At 41.9% G+C, this 17,777-nt stretch overlaps 1 protein-coding gene across 3 annotated transcripts in view; it reads right to left on the minus strand.

Moving 5' to 3' along the window:
• The window catches only part of VPS39 (VPS39 subunit of HOPS complex), a 44,366-nt gene that overhangs the window by 25,660 nt on the left and 929 nt on the right, over window positions 1-17,777 (minus strand). For 2 of the 3 annotated variants that reach the window (XM_045822866.1, XM_045822865.1), the window contains exons 2-9: window positions 12,473-12,538; window positions 7,751-7,783; window positions 7,192-7,256; window positions 6,837-6,879; window positions 5,352-5,446; window positions 4,348-4,446; window positions 3,630-3,722; window positions 1,492-1,675 (exon numbers count right to left, since the gene is read on the minus strand). In XM_045822866.1, the coding sequence (XP_045678822.1) occupies window positions 1,492-1,675; window positions 3,630-3,722; window positions 4,348-4,446; window positions 5,352-5,446; window positions 6,837-6,879; window positions 7,192-7,256; window positions 7,751-7,783; window positions 12,473-12,538 (678 nt within the window). The remainder of the gene's footprint in view (window positions 1-1,491; window positions 1,676-3,629; window positions 3,723-4,347; window positions 4,447-5,351; window positions 5,447-6,836; window positions 6,880-7,191; window positions 7,257-7,750; window positions 7,784-12,472; window positions 12,539-17,777) is intronic. The other variant, XM_045822867.1, reaches the window with a different exon arrangement.

A 17,777-nucleotide genomic window follows, 5' to 3' on the forward strand; every position in this document is an offset into this window, starting at 1 on the left:
GGCAACAGTGCAGACACTGGCAGTGAGTGGGGGTCCACAATGCTGGGGCCTGGCGGAAGCAGTCAAGATGAGAGCAGAAACACAAATAAAGTTTAAAATGGACACCATTCTAAGAAGTTGTCTTCCTCCTGTCAGATGGTGATTCTCCCACCCTACCTGGGAGGAGTGTCCTCTCCTTCAATAGGTTAAGGACACAAACAGTTTTGAGAAACACCACTAAAGACACTGGGCACTGACAAAGGCTTTAACACAGGAACTCTCACCCTGGGGAACAAGAAACATACTTCAAGCATACTACCCACATCTTCATCTAATCTACCGACGTTCTTCTGGAAGGAAAACAAGGGCCCTTAGAACACCATGAAGCTTCTTGTGAAGCTCTCAGCCCCTCAAACTCATTAACACATACAATCTTGGGTCTTGTAAAATACTGTCCTTTTGATTGATCCTCCTTCTGGTCTACCAATGTCTAACCACCATCAGAATAACCACTGTAGAACTTGATGCTTTTATGAAAACATTCTACCATCAGGGAATCTGCTGGACTCTCCATCCTTCATGTGGGCCTCTGGCCCCAGCCTTATTGCTCCATAATTCAGACCGCCTGGTTTAGCCAGCGCAGTCTCCGTCATGCCCTCTCACAAATCAGCATGTCTTCTACGTTTCTCCTCATTTTTCAAAGTATTCTGTCTACCTAGAGTGAAAGGTAATTATTCTGTAAGCCAGATCCTAAATTCCCGGCCTGGTCTAGTCCAGTCTTATTGATGTTATGAAGCTACTTCCTGACTAATGAGCAATGAACATCCCCCCTTTCAGAACTACTGAATCTCAATTTATCCAATTTAACATCTTAAGCAGTGCCTTAAGCACTTTTTCTCTTTATCCAAAAGTTAATTTTTATCTCCAGGTTTAGAGTCCTTAAAGTCAACATGCCCCACTCTGCAGCAGTGACTATCACCTACACACTCATTCTACCAACAGCAATGCCTTCACAGGGAGCTGGGAGCCTGAGGCAAGTGTAAGGCTGACATGCCTAGTGCATAGGGCGGAGACGGACACCTGAATAAACGCAGTCTGCACCTCTAAGCTACAAAAACAATGGCAATAATCACCACATATAAAATGCCTCTAATACTGAGCTATATGCATTACAGGAATAAATAAGGAAGTCCTTATTTCCACTATATGGCAGAGGACACATTAAAAAGGAACTAAGAAGTAAAAAAAGCGGTCAACAATTACAGTACTTCTAAAATGCATAATTCTGTTTAGATTTTTCCCTCTTTGGAGAGAAAAAATCAGCTTCCTACAAAAAAACAGAATCCTATTTTTCATAACCCTACAACAGTCATCTACTTATAAGAAGGGGAACCAAGAGTCACTGCAACCATAAACCACAGTCTGCTACAGCTATGAACGGGATTCCCTTCTTCGAAGGTGGCTCCCACCCCAGCCCGGAGGGGGGGCAACAGCAGCTGCTGCTGGTCTCACCCATGGCCACTGGTATATCCGTCCAGTTCAGGGCACACTTCTGCGTGCAGATCCCCTCCTCGTTGAGCACCACGGTGAGATCGTCCTGGCCCACGGCCACTTTTCCGTCTGCCAGGGGTGCAACCAAGGGCTCCAACTGTTTTCCTGTTGGAAAGAGCTCTTTGATAGCCCCCTTTCCATCCACCTACAGGAAGACACAAAGTGAGTTGCCCAGCATTCTCTGGCCAGAGGCATGAACATAGTCTGGAAAAATCAAGATAAAACTCAAAACCTACAGAAGCCAATAACAGTCCTTGCGTGGCATAAGAAAATAGATAACAAATAGAATTTATTGTGAAACATTTTGTCATCACTACGCAGAACCAGCTCTCTTTTTCTCTAACACAGAGACAATGCCTAGTGCTGGCCAGGATGCAGAGCAACTGGGACTCACACGCTGCTGGTGAGAGTGCAAAATGGTACAGTTGTTCTGTTAGTTTCTTTTAAAGGTACACATACACTTGAGATGCAACCTAGCAATCTTATCACTAGGCATTTGCCCAAGAGAAATGGAAAGTTAATTTCATTACACAGAAAACCTACAGGCAAACGTTTATAGCAGCTTTATCAGATGGCTAAAAACTGGAAACAACTGCCTGTCACCTGATGCATGAATAAACAGAGTGTAGTCCTTTCATACCATAGACTACTGCTCAGCCATAAAAAAGAATTAACTGACATACAACACATATGAATGTCACATGCATTACGCTAAGTGAAAGAAGCCAGACTCAAAAGGCTCCCTACTATATGATTCTACTTATATGACACTGTAGCAAAAGCAAAACTATAGGAGACGAAGAACATTATTAGGGTTGGAGTGGGTGAGGAGGGATTGACCTCAAAGGGGCAGCATGAGGGAATTCTGGGGGTGACGAATCTGTGCTGTTGATTGTGGTGGTGGTTACAGAGCTCTAGGCAATTTGTCAGAATTCACAACTGTATTATGAAAAAAGTGAATTCTATGGTATGCAAATAAATGAATGACTTTTGAATATCCTGGACCCATCACAAGACTTCCCACCCCCAAATGACTGGACCCTCAGGAAGGCGAGGAAACACCCACGGCTGTCAGGCCATGGGACTGCTCCGACATCTGGCGGTCGCCTGCCCTCGCAGGCTCTCTGAGTGCCGCTATGCCTGATGTTACTCAGTCAACTGCCAAGTGACTCCTTTATGAGTTTGCAGCTGTGATGCTGGTGAAATCAGGATATTCCAACAACACAGATAGGGAAAAAATGTATGAACTAGATAAACAACGAAGGGCTAACAGTGTGGGGCAGAGAAGTAGGGAAGAAAAGCTTCTGGAATGCCAAGTCTGGATTATGAGAGGGGTATGAAGCAAAGAAACTTGGAATATTCTATGAAATGAATGGTATATCAAACTTTTTCTATAGTTGTGTGCATATAGTGTGCATTTTGGAGAAAAAAGACCAATTTTGTGGATATTTACTGCTTAGGTTAAAAGAAAAAGCAGGTTATAATATATAATATAATACATATATATGTATAACATGGGATTTTTATAAATAGGGTGGAAGCCCATTTACCAAAGGGGTGACAGTGATTATTTTTTGAGGGGGTGGGATTTGTACCACTTTCATTTTCCTTATCTATATTTTCTTATTTTCTATAATAAACATATGTGGCTTTTAGACTTTAGAAAAAAAACAGTGAAAATAATTTTTAAATCAAATACACTAAAAGATTTTTTAGGGGGTGCAGAAATCTCAAAGTCTTTAACATACGTAAGTGAATACTAAAATTAGTTTACAACCCCCAAAAACTGAGGCCTGAAGACAGCAGTCCACGAGAATGCTCTTGGACAGAGGCAGGCGGCCCTAACCATCTGTTCCAATAATGAGATACAGCGTGTGGATGATTCATTGTGCAGAGAAGTGAGAGTTGACTGCCTGGCTTAAGATTCACGGATCTCTTACTTGTGGAAGACACTGAGAGCATGAAAAATGAGCAAACATGTGAACACAAACCTGTTATGTGAAAACCCTACTCAAGGCCGTCTCCCGACTCACACTCCAGGAGCACACAGTCATCTCCCCCAAGACAACTGATGATATTGGCAAAATAACCATTTTTACCCTTATCAGGTAGTAGTCTCTCTTGAAACCCACACAGATAGAATTTTCACACCATGCCATGGACTTGGGCACATCTGGTACACTAAAGTCCCCCTGAAGAAAGAGAGCAAGAGTTTAATTGGAAAATGTTAAAAGAAAAAAGCCACGACCTTCCTTCTGTTCTGCCCCTATTCTGCAGAATCACCCTCGTCCTCATCTGAATTCAATTCTAGAAGAACAAGACCAGGAAACCACCCATAATAAAAATATAGTCAGATCTTGAATAACACCATTTCCTTCAACATCGTTTTGTTATAATGTGACGAGATGGTGTAGGAACTTAACTCTTGTTTATATCAATTAGCCTATTTGGTTCTATGTTGTTTTGCTTGAAGTTGCAGAATCTATTGATGTTAAGTGAGGACTTACTGTAAGTCACCCAAGTACTGGACAACGTGTATTTGGAAAAGGTGAAAACACACTTTGAAATAAATCAATCTATACAGACACTGAACAATTGTATTGCTGCCACTTCTGAAGACCACGTGGCTTTGACCAGTGGGTATGAACACACTCCCGTGTACACACAAGGCAGTCACAGCTGAGTGCCCATCTGGCGAGAACTGCAAGCCTGAGCTCCTGGCCTTCACTACAACTAAACCATCACCCTTTCAAGCTATGAGTCAACCACAGCAGCACCTCCCACCGAACCCATGGACCAGGGAACAGTGGACTTTACCTGCAATTCATGAAACTCCCTGTCCTTCCAGAAATAGAGCTGCAGCTTCTTTTTCACAGCTACACACATCCGTAACACCTCCTCGCCAGTCTCTGAGTGCTGGGAAGACACACACGGAGCAAATGAGGATGCACACACAATGACTCTATGACTGAATGACAGCTAGATCAGAGATTTTCCACCTTGAAATGGTACTAATCTGAAATCCCCTGAAATACTAAGTCCCGCTGCCAGACAAGCTGAGCTGAAGAACACCATCCTCTAAGATACACTCAGAAACAACAGGCTGTGGGGCACTTCTTCCCCACGGGCTGCAGGTCAAAGGCCCCCACACCTTGTGGAGGTTCATCACCTACAATACATAACAGCTTCCTCCTTTTCTTTCTTAAATGTTTCTCACTCATGGCTGGCAATACACGCTGGGTCAGAGATCAGCATGCGTCAACGACCACTTTTGATCCTTTAAAGGAGACTTGGGGAAAAAAACGTCTACACATAAAACAATGCAGTTTCGATGCAGACCATAAATGCTAAAAAGTGTTCAAAGCTGGAGGTAAGGCAGATTTTGAAGAATGTAGGGGTGATGAACTGGCAAAAATATGGAGAAATGTCTTTCCTGAAAAACAAAAACTCTCTAAAGACAAAGACCACGATGATACACTTAGAACAAGAGTCAATCTAATGTCTCATAGTTATGTTCATGGTAGGGGTCACAGGTTAGACTTCCCAGTCATGGATTGTCCCCAACAGTTGTTGTGTCCTGAGCGAGTTGCCTCCTACCACGCAGACACTGGGCGTGCACAGACCAGGAATGCAGTATTTCAACTTCAGACTACATGCTCAGGGGGAAACTGCTCTAATACAACCCAAAATCAAATATTCTCTTTGAAGTCCCTGCTGGGTTTGGATATCAATGATATTCTTCCCATTTAATGGCAGAAAGGATACAGGTCAGACTGTCCTTATTAAAGCACAGAGTCGAACTTCATCTTGCCCGCACTTACCTGGAGGTCACACGTGAACAGAGACGCTCCCTTCGCCTTTGAAACCGTAGTGATTTGTTGAAATGTCAGTAGGTCATGGACATAAATATTATTTTCTGTTTAGAAGGAGGTAAAACATCACAATAAATTATGACAACTCTCTAGTATAGCCACCTTCAAGACAAAAAATAATTATAACTATAACAACCACAAGAACCAAATGGCAAAGTTGAAGATGTACCTTTAGTTTCACTAACATGGTTTATTCTGGTCTATCACCAGATTACACTACAAAACATTTCAGAGGCCAGTCTTCTGAACTTGGGTATTCTGTCCCTTTAAATTTGGGCTGGCTTGAATAAAAGAGCTCTTTCACTTCAAAAGCACTCTTATACTCTTTCTTAAGTCTGGAAATTTGTGATGTAATATTTGTACAAGAAATGGCTTTCAAAGCTACTTACATTAGGAGGCTCTAATAAGAGAAAGGAAATCCCCTGTGGATTTTGTACAAATCTACCACAAGGATTTCTTTTCTGGTAAAGCAAGAAAAATAATTTCACTCGGGCCTCGTAGCTAACTTTTGTCCTAAGATTTAGTTACTTTAAGTGTTCCTCTATCAACCTAGAACCTAAGTTTAAAATGATTCTACCATTTGGGCCCTGGGCGGGACAGTACTGAGCATGTAGTACTCAAGTTTCCAGTCATCTGCTTGTCAAGAAAAGTCCTCACTGGCTGTCTTCCATGAAACTGGCTTTCACACAGGCCCTGAATGGCCTGGCCCTGATCTGTGTTTCACCTGTCTCTCGTCGCTCTCCACCACACAACCCAAGTCTAGCCAGGGCCTTTGCTGAAGCTGTTCCCTCTGCCTATGATGTTCTGCCTACCTCTTTCTTTCTGTCAAAATCCTCATCATCCACTAGATAACGCTGTCCCTCCCATTACTATATCCCATAGCACTTTTTATCACTTCCCACTGTAACTTTCTGCACTGTTCCATGATTACCGTATTTTTCCATGTATAATGCCCACTCACATTTTCAGTGGGCATTATACATGAACTCCTATACACAGGATTACATATTCATTATACCTATGTATGATGTGCATCCTTAATTTTCCCTCAAAAATGTGAGCAGAAAAAGTGTGCATTACACATGGCAAAATACGGTACTTTCTGTCATTTCAGTCTTCACAATCAGAATACAGGATAAAAACCGTCTCATTCAACTTGGTATTGCCAGTGCCTAGAGCGGGGCTCAACGAATATTTGCTTGATTACTGCATGAATGAATGAGTGAGTGAATGAAGTGACACTCCCTGGAGAACAGAGCTAAATTTCATCGGGGATGTTGCCGCCTGAGTGACCTGTGTGCCCTGTTATAACTGGTTTGGAACATGTCAGTTTCCTGGTTAAGTAATGCCTACCAAATTAACCATGAGAGAATTAATTAGGTTGTACCTTGTATTTTTTCACACATGAAATACAATCATAACCCCTTTTCTTACCTAACAAGCTGACTAGAATCTTAAACTGGGAAACCACATGGATCTGAAAAACAGCAAATCATTAGACTCAGTTAAACATTCTTGGCAAGGTTTAGCTCAGACGTTCACTTTACCACGGCACTAAAAAGAGATTGAAGGGCCTATACCAATGACAGGGATCAGACTTATACTCATGAGCAATCATAACTTCTGCCTGTGAAAGGATCTCAGGCACATGATGGGTGGACAGAGATCCCTGCATAAACTGGGAGGACAGAGCAGAGGACTCAGAGTTAAATGATGTTACCCAAGTTCTAGGTTTGACAGGGTCTTTTAGAAGTCAAATATAAATGTAGCAACCACCACCTCTGCCTACCTGCTGAATCTTTTTGGAGAAGTTCTTATTGGATTTCTCTAGTGTCACTTCAAACCTGTTGCAGCCTACGGAAGAGAAACATTCACAGTTCCAAACACAGGGATACAATACAAATAACCACAACAAAAAAAGGCTGCTCCATACTGCTCTCCTACATGAATCTTTAAAAATTCCTAAAGGACTAGAAGTGGGAGATGTAGGAGAGCCAGCTGTCTCCATTGCATATAGTAAATTGCTTTCAACTCCAGTTTTAGAACAGAGGATTTCATGCACTTGGCATTAGCAGAGAGTATCACACAACAGAAGTTTACTGAAGCTGCAAGGTACTTGTGAGTCTGAAGATCTTTTCCTACCAAACAGTACCTTGGCAAAGTATTTCACAAAAAAAGAGTGTAAAAAGTAACAGTCAAACGTAAGAGCCCAAGCAATGAAATCCAGCCCAAAGCATCCTTAGATCCAGACCCAACTGAATCCCAGCCACTGCCTGAGGTCCTGGGACAGAGCAAACACACTCGACACCTTCCCCAGAGCTAAAGCGGTTTAATGCATCTACACTTACTGCCACTTTCAGGTGCTGCCACGTCTGCTGGCACTGTTGCAAAAAAAAAGGGGGGGGAGTTATATACCATAGAAATGCATGAAGCCAGCCTTGCTGGGATGACAAAAATACTCAGCCTCAAAAGTCACCAGAACGTAAAAACAGAAAATAGTTAATAACAGAAGCTATCATTAATTGGGTTTAAAAATATGTTTTCTGTAACCTCACAGCTACCCCCCAAGAAATAGGTAATATTACTATTCTGATTTCACATCTGAGGCATCTGATGGGTCAAGCAATTAGGCAGCAACCAGGTGAAAAGACAGCCCAGAAGCATGCTTAGGGCTGCCTGGAAACCCGGGGCAGGAGGCCACACCTCCCAGCAGGAGAAGAAACTGTTCACAGTGCTGACCCCGGCTGCTCCCCATACCCAGGTGGTTTCCTGCCCACTCAAAGTCAGTGGAGATTCTTTGAGGCAGCCCCCAGGGCCCATGCCACCAAAGCTGTTCATACTTCCTCCACATGGGACTCAGCAGAGAAGACAAAGAAAGGGGCCCTGAAGTTTTGGGAGATTCAGAAACATGCTGTGTATTTCTCCACTGTATTTCACAAGAAAAAAAATAATCCAGCCACTTCCTGCTTGATAAAGAGTTCTCTATTTGAAAAAGGCTTTATTCTTACTTCTTTAAAAAAATACTTCTAATGATTCTCTTTATAAGCTTCATGTTCTAGGGCAAAGATTCTCAATGTTCTTAGGACCCTTCACAATCTTAAAAATTACTGAGGACCCCAAGGCTTTTATGTGGGTTATAGCCACCAATACTTATCATACTAGAAATTAAAACTAAAAATTGTTTAACATATATTATCAACTCAAAAATAACAGTAATAAACCCATCACATTTAGCATAAATAGCATGTTTCAATGGAAAAAACTGTTTATCCAAGTTAAAAAAAAATCCACTGTTTTACATTTTTGCATGTCTGGATTAAAAGAAGACAGCTAGACTCTCACATCTGCTTCTGCACTAAGTCTGTTTCAACACATTGTTTTGGCTGAAGCACAGAACACACGCCTGGCCTCACACGGGCATGGAGTCAGACAGGGAAGAATAGTTTAACAGCTTTTCCAGATAAAGTGCAGATCATCTTTTTGAGACTATACCAAAACTTGACAAATGAAGTTTCTTACAATGTGAAATCTGAAACCTATTAATGAACTTTTCTGCTAAAGTCCACTGGTCTATCTTACACTTTGAATGGATCTTTCCCTCATGATTCAGAAACTTCGTGCCCTGGAAAACACTAGCTCCCTGAGCGATGCAGACCCCCAGTGCCGGCACACTTCTTTCCAAGACGCATATGCAACAAACTCACACTCATCACCCCTCCACAGTCCCATCAGAAAAACCCTCAGTATCGAGAAGCTGTCAAGCTCATGGGAGTGGATATGAGTTTTCCACAATTCTAATTTTCTCTCGAAAGCCCTAACTTTTTCATTAGCAATAAAAACTGCCAGTTTTCTTTGTAAGTGACAGGCTCCCTTTGCTCATGTTTGAGAAAATATCTACCAAATACCCAAGTGGTCTGAGAAACCACAGTCTACCCGTCTGTCATTCTTGTAAGCAGGAACAATGCTCCATGAAAAAAAAGTGGCCAGTTCGGCTCAGAACTCAGACACACAAGCACTTTTCCAACCTGAGCAGGTACTGTGCCCCATGGCTTGGCACCTGGCAGAGGAGCTTTATGTGAACTTCCCATTACATCAGAGATTATTAAAAAGATGTGTTCTCATAAGTCAAGGTATAATAAAATTAATAATTTTTACTGCCTCACAAAGAACATTCTTAAGTGAATTGACTTTAACAAAACCAAAACCACCTGTGGTGCATGCTAGAGAACACAACTGCCAGCGCAGTCTGGTGCTAACGCATTTGCTGACCATCATCTTGACCTTGTGCTGAGGGGCCAGCAGTTTCAGCGGCCATTACTTTTATACCTTTGGTGCAAATGTCAATAATTGTCAGTGAGAAAAAAGTAATGTTTTAGTGTTGCTATAAACTTATGTTTTTCCTTGCGGATCCTCTGAAAGGCCAACCTAAAGTCATAAAGACCGTCTGTGAACTAATCTAACCCCTTTGTTTTCAGACAGGAGCAGAGTGACGCTGAGAGACTTTTCTGAGCTCACAGGAGATGGCTCAGGTCAGATGAGGACCGGGTGTCCTTAACCCTGGTCTTTCCATGAGATCTTATGACCCACTCCCCTTCCTCAGAAAGACAGGCTAGTGGCAGACCTGCCTAGTTTGGAATATCTCAAACTTAGAAGCCAAGTTAGTTCTATGGCTGATTCACGGAGGCCCAGGTCTATTTCAGGCCCATAAACAGACCAGAGCTGGGCCAGAATTGAACTGCTCTCTAAGGATATGGGAAGAAGTAAAGTTTCTAATCAGGGTTTGACTTCCTAATAGTCCAAGGCAAGTTACTATCGGTATTTGAGCTGCCTATGGGGAAACTGAGGCCCAGGAAGATTAACTGACTTGTTAAAGGTGACATGGTAGACTGATCACAGGCCAAGGAACAGGCACCACCAGGGTTCCCAGTCAGGTTAACACTAACACTATCAGTTTGAGTCTACACTAGGTTGAACAATTTGTTTTTACAGTCTAATTTTCAATTTCTCACCACTTATAAAGAAATGGTACACAAACAAGTTGCTTTATCACAGTATTTATTTAGTATTTGATGGCACAAAGAACTGATTATCAATCAGGGAATATCAAAAGAATATCAGGACCTTATATCTGTGTCCTGCACAGTATCTGAGCCGTAAGTATATAGTCAAACACAGTGCTGAATGCTGAATAAAATCCAGGGCAAGCTAATTTTCAGACTGCAGCCTGGGTGGATGTCATAGGATGCAAATATCCTGGCTCTTAGAACAGAAATTTAAAGCAAGGGACAGCGAAGTGCTGCCGTGGGTCCAGTCCAGGCCTCGACATGTTTCTGTAACTGAGGTTTCATTGGCACACAGCCACACCCCTTCATTCACATTGTCTGGCTGCCCTTCAGCTGCAACAGCGGAGCTGAGTGATCCCAACAGAGATCGTACAGCCCGCAAAGCCTAAAATATTTATTAGCTGGTCCTTTTTGGAACAAGTTTGCTGATTCCCGATTTAAAGGAAAGACTTAGAAACACTTAGAAATGAAATAAATGCTCTGTTTTGAACTTCTGGTTTCTCTTGTTACCTTACCACAGACCTTGGCCAGATGTCTTCCTTTTCCTGTTGCACTTTGGCTTAAGAATTTTTTGAGCTGAAGGCAATTGAGAAGAAGCAGATATAAGAAAAGTTCTCTCTGCTCTCCTCCTATTTGCCTAAAGCAGGATATAAATGTACGAAACTGTCTGTCCTCTCCTCTCTAACAGGAAGGACAGAGTTTTTCTCCTTCCCTGCAGTTACTAGATGACCCCTATCAGCCCAGAGATGGCAGCAGAGGAATCTGCATAACAAACTTGTCTCCAATTAGCTCCCCCATATGTTTGCCTTCCCATGATTTGCCACTCTAAAAACGCAAGGCCTTTTCCTTTGGTCACTTCTCCAAACATCTATAGTTTGCTCATTAGGATGATGCAGAGGCCCAAGTTCTAATCATTCCTGAGTGCTCAAGTTATAAACCCCTACTCATTTTTCTCTTGTTAATCTGTCTTTCGTCGGTCTAACTTACACATCCCTAGCCAATGAACCTAAAATGAGTAGAGGGAAAAGTAATTTTTCTCCTTCCCTACACAGGTAAGGTATTCTTTCCTCCCAACGTTACCATTCTTTGCTCCAGGTTCTAAGGAGAAGGCTCTACTTCCATTTTTCCTTAAGCTATTCACTATAGAAAGTTATTTATTAGGGTGAAAGCTATGAACATTTTTTTCTAATATGGTCAAATAATGACAATTTCACATGGTTCAACCTACTATGGCATTAACAGCAGATTTCCACAGACTTGAAGCTCTAGGGCATCATATCCAAACATATCAATTTTCCACAAAGAAAGCACAGAAATAAAATTAGGAAAAGGAAATGAGGTGCTTTTTTGTGTTAGAGGGTACTTACACAGAGTTTCACATACTTTTTAGTTGCTATTCTATGTTTTTACTGACAAAGCCACAATTGATTAGAACTTTAGTTTTTAAAGTCCTTTCAAACATTTTATTGCATCTGACCCCAACAAATTTGTAAGGAAAACAGATAGCTCACGAGAGAGAACAATGAGATTAGAAAGGACCAGCTCCGTCAAGTGGTCAGAGAGAAGTGAAGCCGGACTCAAACCCCAGTCTTTTCCTCCTGGTCCACCCCCCTTAAGTTTGTAAGGTCGTTTAAATCAATGATTCCTAATTTTTTCTACTACCACGTTATTTACAGAAAAATATTATTCCCATAAGTAACATTTCTTATTTCTGGCAGCGAGTTTCCAAAAAATGAGGAGGGGAGGAACATCCAGTACCCCACAACCGCCACCCCCCACCCCATCCTCATGGGCATATGAGTGTATCGTCTGGAAGAAAAACAAAACCCTGGAGATTCTCACATGCTTCTCCCCACTTCCCCACCGGGCTGCTCCCGCCCCCCAGTCACTCCTTCCGTGGCCCAGAAGTCACTGATCTCATACCTGCATAATAGCCGACTACCAAAACTTTTTTTGGGCATGGATAGTAAGCCATTTCTTTCTCAGTTTTGGAAAGTCACCACTTACCAACGTCCTTCCGAATCCTATAGAGAAGAAGGTGTCCTTGTTTGGTTCCAACAAGAAGCCATTCCTCTGGAAAAGAAGAGAGCTGTGAGGAACACCGGCTTTCTTTATCTCGGGGTTTCAATCAGAACCTCGAGGTCAAGAAAGTGAGTTCTTTTTTATAGCAGGTGTTCTGCAAAGCTAATGAATGTTTATAGTCAAGAAATATTTGGGAATCAACTAATCAAAAATGCATTTATTCAACAATTACTAGACTAAACATATTAGAGAATTAAAAAGTCCCTGGCTTCATTGTTTCAAAATTAAACTGACCAAAAAAATATCACGGACGTATGTAAAATTGTAAAACGGATAGTGCAAACATGAGACTAGGTATCTAATCTCAGGAATAACAACTAAAAGGCAACCTCAGAAAGTCAATGATTTAACTTTTGGGAAAATAGTGTATTAAGTTTATGGAATTCATTATCTCAAAAGATGGTCTAACAGATAATAACAAGTGTTGATGAAGATGGGAATAAACTGGAACCCTCATACATGGTCGGCAGGAATATAAAGTGGTACAGTCACTTTGGAAAACAGCCCGGCAGTTCCTCAAGATTAAACGCAGGGTTACTACCTGGCCTAACAATTCCACTCCTGTGTATATACTTATGTCTGCACAAAAGCTTGTACGCAAACATTCACAGAAGCATCATCTGTAACAGCCAAAAAGTGGAAACAACCCAAATGTCCATCAACTGATGGATAAACAAAATGTGGCATATCCGTACGATGGGATATTAGCCAGCTATTAAAAAACTGAAGTTTTGAAGGGACGAATCCTGACATTATGCTAAATTTAAGAAGCCAAACACAAAAAGCTGCATAATGTGATTCCAGTTATACAAAATGTCCCAAATGGGCAAATCTATAGAGACAGAAAGATTAGTGGTTGGCTAGGGCTGGTAGGCTGGGGGGAAAAGGGGGATGAATACTAATGAGCTCCGGGGTTTTATTTAGGGTGATAAAAATGTTTTAGAATCAACTGTGGCTATACTTACACAACTCTGGGAACGTACTAAAACCATGGAATTTCACATTTTATTTTTTTAAAAGATTATTTATTTATTTAAATCCTTTATTTATTTATTTTTTAGAGAGGGAAGGGAGGGAGATAGAGATAGAGAGAGAAACATCAATGGGGGCTGTGGCCTGCAACCCAGGCCTGTGCCCTGGCTGGGAATCAAACCTGTGTCGTTTTGGTTTGCAGCCCGTGCTCAATCCACTGAGCTATGCCAGCCAGGGCTGTTTTTTAAAATTTTAATTGAAATTTTATTTGACCCTTTTCAAGCTTTGGAGGTGCTGAGAAAAAAAATGCCTTTATCATATATGCAAAGTAACAACTTCCCTTTAAATAGTAAAAGCACCACACACATACTCATTCCTAACCTTCAAAGTCATAACGAAAATGTAGTAACAGCACAGAACCTGGAAGAGGCTTGATTTGGTGACAGAATCAGTGGGGGCTCAGGTGGCCAGAGGGCCTGAGCCACAGGCGGCCTTCACATTCTACAACATGTCATATAACACAGCTGTACGTGCACAACACAGAGAATGAGACGCCTGCAGAGCAGGTGCAGCACAGGGTAAACAGTCCCTTCTGAGGCTCAACACCACACCTGAGGAAGTGGACCGCGCTGCACAAATAAGCAGCACACACATAAACAAATGAGAGCCAGCCCTAGACAGCTAGCTCCTGACAGCCTAACTCGGAGACACGAGGTTGGACTTGATCCCTCCTAGGAAGTGAGTGAGGCTGGCCCTTCTTGCTTATAATTACCCTACTGAAGCTCTGCCCAACAGTACAACCCAGTCCAACCTTACGTGATAAAAAATGCCATCCCTGGCCCAATGCTGGCCACTGCAGGGAATAAGCTAGTAGTCACTTCCCTTCACTGGGTCATGGAGCAAAGAACAGTGTTTCTCAAAGCATAAGTCCCCAATTAGCCACATCAGAATCACTTGGACTAATTAAAAATGCACATTTCTGAGCCCTGCTCCCAGAGATCCTGAGTCAGTGATTCTACAGTGGTGTCCTGAAATGTGTTTTAAAATCATTAGACATTCATGTAGTTCCAAACTAAAACTGAGAAATCTAGCTTCCATCCTTGTCCACATACCCTGTTCTCTCCCTTCTGTTACAGGTAAGCATTTTAGCAGTCTGTGATTTATCTGTCCATTGTTTCTTTGAATAATATAAGCAAATATGATTGTGTATATGCACATATAGATAACACACACAAATCTGCACTTTTTTTTTCATGATCTGAATATACATTAAAGTTTGGGAATCAGGCTCTAGAATCAGACATAATTTACATGACCTTGAAAAATTAAATTCTCATGTTCTTCCTCTGCAAAATGTGATTATTATTTTATAAAAGCTCAATATGATTAGCACTCAATAAATGGAAGCTATTACCATTAATGTTATTATTCATTAATTAAACTAATATTCAGTGGATACCCATTAGGACTCTGGAACTGTTCTAGGAACTGCAAATAGAGCAATATACAAAACAAAGTTCCTACTCTGAAGAAATTTGTATTCTAACAGGGAGTGAGAATAGTTAGGGAAGATATTGCTGATTTACGTGACATTTCAGCAGAGATCTGAATGAGAGAGGAACAAGCCATGAAATATCTAAGGCAAGAGCGTGCCAGGCAGAGGAAACAGCGAGTGCAAAGGCCCTGAGGTGGCTATGTGCACTGTGTTTTCATGGAAGACTGTGTGACTAGTACCAGATAGATGCAAGGGGTAAGAGCATAGGCGATAAAGTCAGGGAAGTAACCAGAGGCCTGATCATGTGAGATGAAGCCAGCCATGGAAAGGACTTCGGAACTTCTCGTTGTGATGGAAAGCTACTGGATGGCTCTGAGCAGAAAAGAGATGTGATCAGATTAATTTTTTGAAGGCTCACTCCACCTCTGTGTAAGTAAAAAATCTGAAAACAGCAGTGGCAAACACAGGGTGATCAGTAAGAATACCACTGTGGTGATTCAGATGAGAGAGGATGGTAAGCTCATCAAGAGTAGAAAAAGTGGCCCTGGCTGGCGTAGCTCAGTGGATTGAGCACGGGCCGAGAACCAAAGTGTCGCAGGTTTGATTTCCAGTCAGGGTACATGCCTGGGTTGCAGCCCATGACCCCCAGCAACCGCACATTGATGTTTCTCTCTCTCTCTCTCTCTCTCTCTCTCTCTCTCCCTCTTCCCTCTCTAAAAATAAATAAATAAAATCTTAAAAAAAAAAAGAGTAGAAAAAGTAGAGATGGAAAGCAATGACTGGACTGTAGACTTATTCTGGAGGTAGAACACACAAGATTTGCTGACGGACTAGATGAGGTATATAAGAGAAAAAGAGAAGTCAAGAATGATTCCAAGGCTTCTGACCTTAGCCAAACGGGTGAACAGAAATGCCATTTGCTGAGATATGGGATGCAGGGGGATAGGCATGTTTTAGGAGAATATAATCATCAAAAACTGTTCTGGCCGTGTTACTAGACACCCAAAACGAAGATGCATAAAAGGCAGCTGGATTCTCTGGAGTTCAGGGAGAAATCATCAGGAGTACCCTCCTCACTTCCATTCCCAGGAAACAGATTATGATGTGTCAAAGACATCCTCCAGCTCCAATACTGTCTGGCCCTGCATGAGCTGGATCCTGGAGGTTCCTGAATGAATGTCAGGTAAAAGGGGTAAGCACTAGAAAGAGTAATATTCATTGCTGCTTAAGTCTGAAAATAAAGTAGTTTTGAGGCAGGAGACGGTAAATGGCCTCTTGTAGCCCAATACCTATCACGGCATCCTAGTAGGCAACAGGTATTTCTCCTGTTTGGTGAGAGTTCAAGGCAGGTCAAAAGCTACCTAGCATTACAAAGCTGTCTTCCTGAAAAGCACAAGTATAGGGAGTCTTTACTGAGACAAAGTGGAGTTGTTGCGAGAGGCTGAGACATATGTACTACTAGGTCTACAGGGTATCAGAGTGAAGTGACGTGACAGGGTAAGTAGAGTGTGGTGAGCAGCTGCACTCATCCTTTTCTCAAGCGTATGTCCTAGGCAGATGGGTACCCTTCCTCATGTTTCCCTAATTGGCAGCATATGTCTCTGGTATCATTTATCTTGTATTGTAATCTGTTTATATGCCTTTGTCTCCCACTGTGTGTCCTAGAAGCACAGGCACTGGCACTGTGTCTTACTCATCCTTGCATTCCTGTCCCTAGCAGAGAGACTGATCTGTGTAGGCACTTAATACATATTTGATGAAGAAATACAAGAATGATTCCCTTTGTATAGTGTCAGGTCTTTTTAAAAGTTTTTTTTCTCCTCTATTTTTAATTCTGAGAGCATTTAATGATAGGAAATGGAGACCTTCTTCAGATATCTGAAGGAAGCAAGATTCTCTCTTTAACCAAAAGGACTAGGACAGCTTACTAGTGACGTAAGATATGATTTACATGGAGATATGATTTTAAAGAGGCTCAGGGCTGCTAAAGGCAGGAGGGGCAGACATTAACATGAAGATCTGTAGTGAAAGCACCCTACTGAAGAGGCTGTAAAGAACTCTGCAAGGCTGACTGGATGGCACTGTCCACAGATGATGCATATGATGTCAGCCACCACCAAGATTCCACCAGACCCATCACAAGGACTTAGCTCAGTATAAGATCTGGGTTAAGTGTTCTGGGCCACTTTTTTTATGGACCTTGATTTCTAGTACCTGGACATTAATAGGAAAGATTGAAATTATTTGTTTGGTCTTTGGTGGCTATTAGACACAACCAGTCATAGATAAGATCATAATGTTCATAGGTAAGAGTTAAAGTTTAGACCCGTAGAACCTTTTGTACCCTGACTGGTGTGACTCAGTGGACTGAGTGCCAGTCTGTGAACCAAAGGGTTGCAGGTTCAATTCCCAGTCAGGGAGCAGGTCTGGGTTTCGGGCCAGGTCCCTAGTAGGGGGTGTGTGAGGGGCAACCACACATTGATGTTTCTCTCCCTTCTCCTCTGTCTAAAAATAAATAAATAAAATCTTAAAATAAAAACAAACCCTTTTGTATTCCACAGTATACAAGAGGTAAGAGATGTCTGACCCTAGCCACTTTCAAGAAGATTATGTAAGTTTTTACCAGTTATATTTCATGACAGCCTGGAATGATGTTCTTCTACCTACCGAGCTAGGTAACTTTGGCACTTGAATATAAGACAATCAACTATTTGACTAGTCAGTGATTTTCAACCTTTTTCATCTCATGATACATAAAAACCA

The sequence above is a fragment of the Phyllostomus hastatus genome, unplaced genomic scaffold (genome assembly GCF_019186645.2).
Source record: "Phyllostomus hastatus isolate PE091 unplaced genomic scaffold, TTU_PhHast_1.1 phas_scaffold_501, whole genome shotgun sequence".
In the NCBI taxonomy this organism is placed as follows: domain Eukaryota; kingdom Metazoa; phylum Chordata; class Mammalia; order Chiroptera; family Phyllostomidae; genus Phyllostomus; species Phyllostomus hastatus.